Source organism: Martes martes (assembly GCF_963455335.1).
Source record: "Martes martes genome assembly, chromosome: 10".
Lineage (NCBI taxonomy): Eukaryota > Metazoa > Chordata > Mammalia > Carnivora > Mustelidae > Martes > Martes martes.
Window position 1 is genome coordinate 53,379,680 of NC_137898.1, and position 12,142 is coordinate 53,391,821.

The following is a 12,142-nucleotide window of genomic DNA, read 5'->3' on the forward strand; positions in this document are numbered from 1 at the left end:
TTTATGCTTCCTAAACTAATTCATAATTGTCTACCAAAATTGTGTAGCTCTTTTAAGCGTGATACCATATTTCTAAAAGTCAGACTCAGAGGGTTTCCTGGGTGGTTCATTTGGTTGAGTGTCTGTCTCTTGATTTTGGCTCAGGTCATGATCTCAGAATCCTGAGCTTGAGCCTTAATCAGCTATGGGTTGAGCATGGAGCCAGCTTAAGATTCTCTCTTTCTCTCCCTCTACCCCTCACACCACCTACTCACAAGAGCAGGTGTGTATTCTGACTCTAAAAGTAAGTAAGTAAGTAAATAAATAAATAAAAAATAAATGGGCTCCTGGGAGGCTCAGTCGTTTAAGTCTCTGACTTCAGATCAGGTCATGATCTCAGGGTCCTGGGAATGAACCCCGCCTTGGGCTAACCACTCAATGGGAGTCGGCTTGTCCCTTTTCCCCTCCCACACTCTTCCCCTGGCTAGTGCTCTCTCTCTCAAATAAACAAATAAAATCTTTAAAAATAAATAAAATCAAAGTCAGATCTGGATATCACTGCCTCTGAGAAAAGAACTTTCTTTCAGCTAGTTTTCTGAAAGCCTCTTTGACATCCTTGTTTCTCAGGCTATAAATTATGGGGTTCAACATTGGAGTTACAACTGTATAGAACACAGATATCATCTTATCCTTCTCTTTTGTGGTCTTGGAGTTTGGCCGCATATAGGCAAATATTGCTGAGCCATAGAAGAGGACAACAACAATGAGATGGGAACCACAGGTAGAGAAAGCCTTGAGCCTCCCCTCCCCGGACTGCATCTGGATCACAGTGGAGATAATATTCCAGTAGGACACAAGGATCAGGCAGACAGGAGCTAAGAGGATGACCACACCCATAGCAAAGATGGCCATTTCTGTGCCATAAGTATCTGCTGAAGCCAGCTTCAGGAGGGCAGGAGGTTCACAAAAGTAGTGGTTAATAATGTTCTGTCCTTGATAGGGTAGTTGGAAAGTAACGGTGGTATCCACCAGAGACACTAGTGCCCCACTGGCCCAGGATCCTATGGTCAACTGGAGACACACCTTTTGGGTCATGATGGTGGAGTAGTGCAGGGGCTTGCAGACAGCCACATACCGGTCATAGGACATCACCACCAGCAGTGCACACTCTGTACACCCAGTCAGAAGGAAGACAATTATCTGTGTCACACACCCAAAAAAAGAAATAGTTTTCCTCTTCACAAGGAAGTGGACCAACACTTGAGGGACAATGCTAGTAGAGAAGCAGAGATCTGCGAAAGAGAGGTTTCTAAGAAAAAAGTACATGGGAGTGTGAAGTCGAGAATCCATGAAGATGAGAAAGATGATGAGCAGGTTTCCAAGCACAGTCAAAAGATAAATGACGAGAAAAAGAATAAATAGCAGGATCTGGGTCTGCAAGTCCTGGGAAAGACCAAGGAAAACAAACTCAGTCACAAAGGTTTGGTTTTCCTCTCCCATTGAGATTTATGCCTCTTCACCTGTTTGTACAAATAAAAAGAACAAACTTTGGGATGGTGACATCAAGTCCCATAGAAGAGTATCATTTAAAACCCAGTTGAAAACCAAATTGGATTTTCTAGCTTGTTGCTATTCATGTTATTCTAATTAATACTAAATAGAATATTTTAATTTTATTTAGTTGTTTGTAATGTAAATCCACTTCATTGTTTCCCAAATCTCCTCTTCCCAGAGGAAGGACTTCTTTATAGAGTATGACATTATTAAAGCCTTCTTGGCTAATTCTGACATGAGGATATTAGACTTTATGTGGATTTTACTTAATGGCTATACACATATTGTTACAAAATGATGTGTATGTTATTAGCACTGTTACCATGTATAAAACTGCACCACTAACTGTTCAAAATACTACATACGTAATTATAACATATGCTTGAAAAATGTGAAACAGCTTTCAGGAATCAAACTTAATTTGACCTCCTAAAGAACAGTACATTCTTTTTGCTTTATAAATAAAGACTTAGAATTTAGTTCACTAAGTATTATTCTATTTGGATTAAAGAGTAAAATACTGAAAGTAAAACAATAAAAAACAGCAAAAATAAGTTAAAATTCCTGTGATTCCAGGATAAGATCAAATGATACAAAATCTAAGAAACCATGAAAGAAAACATATAGAACTTAGGACATAAATTGAAAGGACTCTGTGAGATAATAATATTATGAATTAAATTAAAGGATAAACTACAAACAGGAAAATATTTGAAAGAGATATTGGATAAGAGTTGATGTCTTTATTCAGATTACATATAAAACACTATGAAAATTGTTGAGGCTCAGAAATAATTTGCCAAGGATTATTTAGAAAGAAAAAATGAAAATAGCTCTTAAATATAGGAAAAATACCCAGTATTATAACTAAATAAGTATAACACAACAACGAGAGATACATTTTTCACCTGGGAAACTATTTAAGATTTTTACAAAACAACCACATCACAAAATAGTAACTAGTATTTTATTGAAAATTTAACTCATGACAGGCATGAAGGGTTCTATATAATTATACTGTCCCAGTAACATTATAAGGTAGATATTATTAATCTTACTTTGCAGATAAGAAACTGAGGCACAGAAAAGTTCAGCTACCTTCCTGAAATCACACAATTAATAAGTGGCAGAACTCATTAAAATGTAATGAATGTAAAATGTAAAATGAGGGTGTGGAAAAAAGACATTTTTGTACAATGCAAGTGGGTAGAAAATTAGTCCAATCTTCCTGGAAAATAATTTTGTCAAATATATTTAAAAATTTAAAGCAGAAGATCAACAAAGAAACAGGAGCTTTGAAAGACACATTGGACCAGATGGACTTCATAGATATATAGAGCACTCCACCCCAAAACAACAGAAGACTCATTCTTCTTGAAGGCACATAGAACTTTCTCCAGAACAGACCACATACTGGGTCACAAATCAAATCTTAGTTTATACCAAAAGTTTGAGATTATTCCCTGCATATTTTCAGACCACAATGCTTTGAAACTGGAACTCAATCACAACAAAAAATTTGGAAGGAATTCAAACACTTGGAAGCTAAAGACCATCCTGCTAGGGACACCTGGGTGGCTCAGTGGGTTAAGCCTCTGCCTTTGTCTCAGGTCATGATCCCAAGGTCCTGGGATCGAGCCCCACATTGGGCTCTCTGCTCAGCAGAGAGCCTGCATCACCCCCCCCACCCCCCACTGCCTGCCTCTCTGCCTACTTGTGATCTCTGTCTGTCAAATAAATAAATAAATAAATAAAATCTTAAAAAAAAAGAAATTATTATCAGCAACTATATGCCAATAAATTAAGTAACCTGGACGAAATGGATGACTTCCTGGAAACCTATAACCTTCCAAAACTGAAATAGGAAGAAACTGACAATCTGAATAGACCAATAACCAGTAATGAAATTGAAGCAGTGATCAAAACCTCCCAAAAATTAAGACTCCAGGGCCTGATGGATTCCCAGGGGAATTCTACCAAATATTTAAAGAAGAAATAATACCTATTCTCCTGAAGCTGTTTCAAAAAATAGAAATGGAAGGAAAACTTCCAGACTCATTCTATGAGGCCAGCATTACCTAGATCCCAAAACCAGGCAAAGACCCCATCAAAAAGTTGAATTACAGATCAATATCCCTGATGAATATGGGTGGCAAAATTCTCAACACTATCCTTGCCAATAGGATCCAACAGTACATTAAAAGGATTATCCATCACAATCAGGTGGGATTTATTCCTGGGATGCAAGGATGGTTCAGCATTTGCAAATCTGTCAGTGTGATAGAACACATTAATAAAAGAAGAGACAAGAACCACATGATTCTCTCAATTGATGCAGAAAAAACATTTGACAAAATACAGCATTCTTTCCTGATTAAAACTCTTCAGAGTGTAGGGATAGAGGGAACATTCCTCAATTTCATAAAAACCATTTATGAAAAGCCTACAGCAAATATCATTCTCAATGGGGAAAAGCTGAGAGCTTTTCCCTTAAGCTCAGGAACAGGACAAGGATGCCTGCTCTTGCCACTATTGTTCAACATAGTGCTAGAAGTCCTAGCCTCAGTAGTCAGACAACAAAAAGAAATAAAAGGTATTCAAATTGACAAAAAAGAAACCAAACACCTTACACCAGTTAGAATGGCCAAAATTAGCAAGACAGAAAACAACGTGTGTTGAAGAAGATGTGGAGAAAGGGGAACCCTCTTACGCTGTTGGTGGGAATGCAAACTGGTGCAGCCACTTTGGAGAACAGTGTGGAGATTCCTCAGGAAATTAAAAATAGAGCTTCCCTAGGACCCTGCAATTGCACTATTGGGTATTTACCCCAAAGATACAGATGTAGTGAAAAGAAGGGCTATCTGTACCCCAATGTTTATAACAGCAATGGCCACAGTCGCCAAACTGTGGAAAGAACCAAGATGCCCTTCAACGGACGAATGGATAAGGAAGATGTGGTCCATATACACTATGGAGCATTATGCCTCCATCAGAAAGGACGAATACCCAACTTTTGTATCAACATGGATGGGACTGGAAGAGATTATGCTGAGTGAAATAAGTCAAGCAGAGAGAGTCAAGTATCATATGGTTTCACTTATTTGTGGAGCATAACAAATAACATGGAGGACAAGAGTAGATGGAGAGGAGAAGGGAGTTGAGGGAAATTGGAAGGGGAAATGAACCATGAGAGACTATGGACTCTGAAAAACAACCTGAGGGTTTTGAAGGGGCAGGGGGTGGGAGGTTGGGGGAACCGTGTGGTGGTATTAGGGAGGGCACAGATTGCATGGAGCACTGGGTGTGGTGAAAAAACAATGAATACTGTTACGCTGAAAATAAATAAAAAATTAAAAAAAATAAAATGGATTTAGTAGACCAAAAAAAAAAAAAAAAAAGAAAAGAAACCAAACGCTCTCTCTTCACAGATGACATGATACTTTATGCATAGAACCCAAAAGACCCCACCCCCAAATTACTAGAACTCATACAGCAATTCATTAATGGGGCAGGATACAAAATCAATGCACAGAAATCAGTTGCTTTTCTATGCACTATCAATGTAACTGTATAAAGAGAAATTAGGGAATCGATTGCATTTACAATAGCACCAAAAATGATAAGATACCTAGGAATAAACCTAACCAAAGAGGTAAAATACCTATACTCTAGATGCTATAGAACACTTATGAAAGAAATTGAAGAAGACACAAAAAGATGGACAAATATTCCATGCTCACAAATTGGAAGAATGAACATTTTAAAAATGTCTATGCTACCCAGTGCAATCTATACTTTCAATGCCATCCTGATCAAAATATCAATGGCATTTTTCAAAGAGCTAGAACAAACAATCCTAAAATTTGTACGGAACCAGAAAAGACCTTGAATCACCGAGGAAATGTTGAAAAAGAAAAACAAACATGGGGGCATCACGTTGCCTGATTTCAATCTATATTACAAAGCTGTGATCACCAAGACAGCATGGTACTGGCACAAAAACAGACACATAGATCAATGGAATAGAATAGAGAGCCCATATATGGACCCTCAACTCTATGGTCAACTAATCTTTGACAAATCAGGAAAAAATACCCAAAGGAAAAAAAGAGAGTCTCTTCAATAAATGGTGCTGGGAAAATTGGACAGCCATATACAGAAGAATGAAACTTGACCATTCTCTTACACCACACAAAAAGATAAATTCAAAATGGATGAAAGACCCCAATGTGAGACAAGAATCCAATAAAATCCTAGAGGAGAGCATAGTCAGTAACCTCCTCGACACTGACCACAGCAAACTTTTTCAAGATGCGTCTCCAAAGGCAAAGAAAACAAAAGTAAAAATGAACTTTTGGAACTTCATCAAGAGGAAATCTTCTGCAAATCAAAGGAAACAGTCAACAAAACTAAGAGACAACCCATGGAGTGGGAGAAGATATTTACAAATGACATTACAGAAAAAGAGCTGGTATCCGATATCTATAAAGAACTTCTCAAACTCAACACCCCAAAAACAAGTAATCAAGTAAAAAAAATGGGCAGCACACATGAACAGACACTTCTCCAAAAACGATATATGAATAGCTAACAGACACATGAAAAAATACTCAACATCACTAGCCATCAGGGAAATACAAATCAAAACCACATTGGGATATCACCTTGCACCAGTTAGAATAGCAAAAATTAACAAGGCAGGAAACTACAAATGTTGGAGAGGATATGGAGAAAGGAGAACTTTCTTACACTGTTGGTGGGAATGCAAGTTGGTACAGCCACTTTGGAAAATAGTATGGAGGTTCCTCAAAAAGTTAAAAATAGAGCTACCCTATGACCCAGCAATTACACTGGGTATTTTTCCCAACGATACAGATGTAGTGAAAAGAAAGGGCACACACACCCCAAACTTCATAGTAGCCATGTCCATAATAGCCAAACTGTGGAAAGAGCTGAGAGGCCCTTCAACAGATGAATGGATAATGAAGATATGGTTCATATATACAATGGAATATTACTCAGCCATCTGAAAGGATGAATACCCATCATTTGCATTGACATGGATGGAACTGGAGGGGATTATGCTAAGTGAAATAAGTCAAGCAGAGAAGGACAATTATCAAATGGTTTCACGTATATGTGGAACATAAGGAATAGCATGGAGGACATTAGGAAAAGGAAGGGAAAACTGAAGGAGGAGACCCCAGAGAGGGAAATGAACCATGAGAAACTATGGACTCTGAGAAATAAACTTAGTGTTTCAGAAGGGATGGGCATGGGGGGATGGGTTAGCCCAGTGATGGGTATTAAGGAGGGCATGTATTGCAATGAGCACTGGGTGTTATACGCAAATAATGAATCATGGAACACTCCATCAAAAACTAACGAAATACTGTATGGTGACTAACATAAAATAATAAAAAAATATAAAAAATAAAAATTTAAATGCTTATATACGTTGGCCCAGTTCTCAATAATATGGTGGAGTGAGAAATTCCCTTTTTACTAGTCCTTTCTTCCCCATGAGGAGGAATCTGATTTGTGACATTTTCAGATGCTGCTTGGTCCATATTTTCTACTGGCTAGGGCTACTGTGTTTTAAAAGGTTATCCATACTTTATTTCATTACTTCTTCATGGAACTGGACTGACAAATTTGGCAAAGTTCCACTTGGGCTGTAAGGGAGATTGAAGATTTTGAAAGTCTTTAGACTAAATCAAGTACTCTAACCCAAGCTTATCAGAGTTCTGAACTTGAGTGACACTAGGGACTAGTGCAATTAAAACAAAAACAAACAGTGTTTTGGGGCACCTGGGTAGCTCAGTGGATTAAAGACTCTTCCTTCGGCTCAGGTCATGATCCCAGGGTCCTGGTATCGAGCCCCACATCGGGGGTTTCTGCTCAGCAGGGAGCCTGTTTCCTCCTCTCTCTCTGCCTGCCTCTCTGCCTACTTGTGATCTCTGTCTGTCAAATAAATAAATAAATAAATAAAAACTTAAAAAAGGCAGTGTCTTATTTTTCATTACTTTGTTTCTTTTGTAGAAATCTAAGAAGAGTAACTACCAGAACCAGAATAATATTAGGAGTTCCAGAGTCCCTAGGCCTCATATTATATAATACTCTCAAATATCATTCCAATTTCTACATCCAATTTTAGGAATCTATTCTAAATAAATACTCTAAATTGAAGAAAAATATTCACAAGAAAATTTATCACACTATATAATAATGGTTAAAAACAGACATATAGAGAAATGGAATATAATAAAGAACCTTGAAATAAATCCACACATATACAGTCAACTGATCTTTGACAAGGGTGCCAAGAATACACAATGAGGATATGCCAGTCTCTCCAATAAATGGTGTTGGGAAAACTGGATAACCACAAACAAGACAATGAAATTGGACCCTTATCTCACATCATATACAAAAATCAACCCAAGATGGATTAAAGACTTAACATGAGATCTGAAATTATAAAAGTCCATGAAGAAAACATAGAGTAAACTTTCAGACATTAGACTTGACGATTATTTTGGATTTGACAGACAACAAAAGCAAAAAACAGACAAATGAGATTTTTTTAAAAAAAGATTTTATTTATTTATTTGACAGACAGAGATCACAAGTAGGCAGAGAGGCAGGCAGAGAGAGAGGGGAGGGGTAAGCAGGCTCTCCATGGAGCGGAGAGCCCAATGTGGGGCTCGATCCCAGGACCCTGGGATCATGACCTGAGCTGAAGGCAAAGGCTTTAACCCACTGAGCCACCCAGGCGCCCTGACAAATGAGATTTTTAAGAAAGCTAACTAAAAACTTTTGCACAGCAAAGGAAACAATCAACAAAATGAAAAGGCAACCAGTGAAATGATAGGAAATATTTGCAAACCATGTATCTGATAAAGGGTTAATATTTGAAATATAAAAGGAACTTATACAACTCAATGGCAAAACAACAACAACAACAAATAATCCAGTTTTTTAAATGGACAAGAAAACCAAATAAATATTTCTCCAGAGAAGACATGCGCATGGCCAACAGGTACATGAAAATTGTGCATCATCACTAATCACCATGGAAGTGTACATCAAAACCACATTACCCCTGTTATGACGGTTGTTATAAAAAAGTAAAACAAAACAAAATAAAACCAAAAAAACCCCAGAAGGTAACTAGTGTTGGCAAAGATATGGAGAAAAGGAAACCCTTGTACATTGTTGGAGGGAATATGAATTGGTGCAGCCAATATGGAAAATTGTTTGGATGTTTCTCAAAAATAAGGAATAGAGCTGTCATATGATCCAGCAATCTCACTTCTGGGTATATATCTAAAGGAACTGAAATCAAGATCTCAAAGAAATATCTGACCTCCCAGGTTCATTGCAGCATTATTCATAACATTAAAGACATAGAAAAAATTTAAATGTCCATTGATAAATGCATAAAGAATGTTGAATATACACAAAATAGAATATTATTCACCCTTAAAAAAAGAGAAAATTCTGCAATTTGTGACAACATGGATGAACCTGGAGGACATTAGCTAAGTGAAGTAAGTCGGGTACAAAAAAAAAGAAAAAAGGCAAATACTACATGATATCGCTTATGTAAAATAGTCAAACTAGTAGAAGCAGAGAGTGGTATAGTCATTGCCAGGGGCTTGTGGAAGAAGGCAGTTATTAGTCAAAGTAGATATTAGTCAAAGGTTACTAAGTTTCAGTTATATAATATGAGTAAGCCTTAGAGAAGTACTGTACTGCATAGTGTCTATAGTTATTCAAAGAACCACTTCCTCTCCCAGAATTATTTCTGAAATCCCACAGGTAATAATTGTTCTCAGCACCATCAGTAATGTAATATTTGTCACTTTCTTTTTCCTCTTACTTTATTGTCTAGCAGTTATCTGAGTGTTTCTCTTTTTTCTGTATCTGACAGGTAATGATTAATATTCCTAATAATAAATAATAATGGCAATCATCTTCCACGGGTACTTACCAAAAGTGGTTTTACTAATGCCTTAGGGACCAATGTTAATATAGGTTTTCAAAATGCACAGAAAGCACTGAAAGAAAAAAAATCTCCAAAATGTTCTGAATGACTAACTCTGGGTATTGGAATTATGGGTGGGTCATTTTTTCTTTTTTAATGTTTTTGTTCTTTAATGTTGTTCTTTAGTAGGTGGTTGTCTATTGCCAATATAGGAAAAAATATAAAAATGGGAAAATCTAAACAGCATTTAGTTGAGGATGTTCTAAACTAATGTCATGTAATTGCATCTGCTTTCAGTCTTTAAAAAAAAAAAAGATTTTGTTTATTTATTTGACAGAGAGAGAGAGAGAGATCACAAGTAGGCAGAGAGGCAGGTAGAGAGCGGGGTAAGCAGGCTCCCCACTGAGCAGAGAGCCTGAAGCAGAGCTTGATCCCAGGACCCTAAGATCATTACCTGAGCCGAAGGCAGAGGCTTAACCCACTGATCCACCCAGGCACCCTGCTTTCAGTCTTAATAAAGTAACTTCTATAGGACCAGTCCTCTTGCTAGAAGCAAATATAAAATGAAATATTTAACTATTATATTCAGACATTGGACAACAACTAGCTCAGAAAGTAATCTTCTATAGCAAGAAAACAGACAAGGTGAGTTCCATGGTGCTACTAACTTTATGCCAAGAGGCACACTCAGAACACTCGTCCATTGAGGTGGCACCTAAGTAGAGTGTGATGGCCTCACTGAAGTGCAGAGACAGAGATCCATAACTGATAGTGCCAAAGCATTGGAAATGATGAAAGAGAGAATCAGAAAGGAAGTAATTGCACAGTAAAGGGGCTTTAAGAACCTGAACAAGTTTTGGCTGAATAGAAAGCAAGGCAGACATGGGATAAGACTGGGCAAGCTTCCCCCAAAGCAATTATTATGAAGCTCAGGAAAAGCAGCAAGATTTTGGAATTCTAGCCATCCAGAATTGAGGAGCTTCACTGAAAACTGGCAATGAGTTGCTACTTCTCAGAGGACAGGTCTTAGGAATAAAACTGATGAATACTGTAAACCTCAATATATAAAACAATAGGTATAACAACCAATCAAAAGGAATATATAAAATGGAATGATAAAAAATACTCAATTAAACAGAAGGCAAAAAAGATGAAAAGAACAAGGAATACATTGGAAAAATAGAAAGCAAATAACAAGATGGTAAACTTAAACCCAATTGTATTCAGAATTCTATTAAGAGCAAATGGATAAAAAATTCTAATTCAAAGGAAGAGATTGAGAGCCTGGGATAATAGAGAAGTAGGAGGATCTGAAGCTGGCCTTGTCCCATGAATACAACTACCTAACACTTATATCAGTAAATAACCCAGAAAATGACCTGAAGACCAGCAGAACAAACTCCACAACTAAATGCAGAAAAGATGCCACACTGAAAGAGGTAGGAAGGGTGAATACAGACTTTGAGAAAGAAATGGACCATGGCAATTTGCAGTGGGGATGTAACCAGTGGTGCAAAGAAGGGCAAAAACCAGACTGGTACAGCAGGGAGCCTGGATGTAGAAGGCAAAACCCCATAACATTTGGCTTTGAAAGCAAGAGGGACCAAACCTTCTGGGTTCTCACAACCAGTCATATTTTAGGCCTGGAATTAAAAAAAAAAATCAGCAGACTAGGAGAGTCCAGAGGCTGTTAGAAAACAGAGTCCTAGCCCTTAAAGAAATAGCATGACAAACAGCCAGGGGAAATAAAGCATGGATGCAATAGTTTGAAAAACACTGGGTGCAGACAATAGGAAGAGTGATTTACTCATCTCAGAGTATGTCACAGACAGGCAAGGTTCACAGGGAGTCCCCTCTAGAAACAAAGAAGCTAGAAGGTACCATTTCCTTCTCTCACCCTACAGCATAAACATAGGGCCACCTTCAGGAACCAGCACAATCCTGACACTTACTACCTAACTTTCTGACATCAAGCTCTCAGTGTCAGACTTTGGCAGTTCAATCCTTCCAAGTCATGCTTGCCTCAGTCCTGGCTTCATAGGATTCCCTCCCACAGAAGACCAACACAAACCTCACGAACACCTCATCTCCCAACACACACATTTTGTAGGATCTCCATCCTGGCAGCAGCAGGAGCAAGTCTCATTTCACAAGCAGACCAGTGCACACCTTATTAAAATGTGCCCCATTCATCTGGGGACCAAATGCTGCACACAACAGGTAAAGAGAGCTTCTGCACACTACTGGACTGAAGGAAAAAGTGGCCAGGACTCAACAGCAAGGCATGTGCAACAAACATAGAAGACACTTCCTGAAGCACCAGGTCCTGAAGAATAGGAGACACTGTACTGCAGGACATACAGGACCTCTTTTTCATAAAACCATTACTTTAAAGAGCAGGAGTTATAGCTGGCATTCCTAACACAGAGATGCAGACACAGAGAGTAAGGTAAAATGAAGAGACAGAAGAGTGTGTCCCAAATGAAAGAACAGGACAAAACCACAGCAGGGGACCTAAGCAAAACAGATATTAATTATCTGATAGAGGTAGAGAATTTAAAGTAATTATAAAAAATAAAGTAATGATCATATAAATACTCACTGGACTTGAGAAAAGAG

The 12,142-nt window shown here is 37.9% G+C and overlaps 1 protein-coding gene across 1 annotated transcript; it reads right to left on the minus strand.

The window, feature by feature from the left end:
- Positions 1–534: 534 nt before the first annotated feature.
- On the minus strand, positions 535–1,517 carry LOC308349999 (olfactory receptor 2D3-like; the record flags this gene model as incomplete). Its single annotated transcript, XM_080815000.1, has 1 exon — positions 535–1,517. The coding sequence occupies exon 1, from the start codon at positions 1,477–1,479 to the stop codon at positions 535–537; it is 945 nt and encodes a 314-aa protein (XP_080671126.1). The 5' UTR covers positions 1,480–1,517.
- Positions 1,518–12,142: the final 10,625 nt, after the last annotated feature.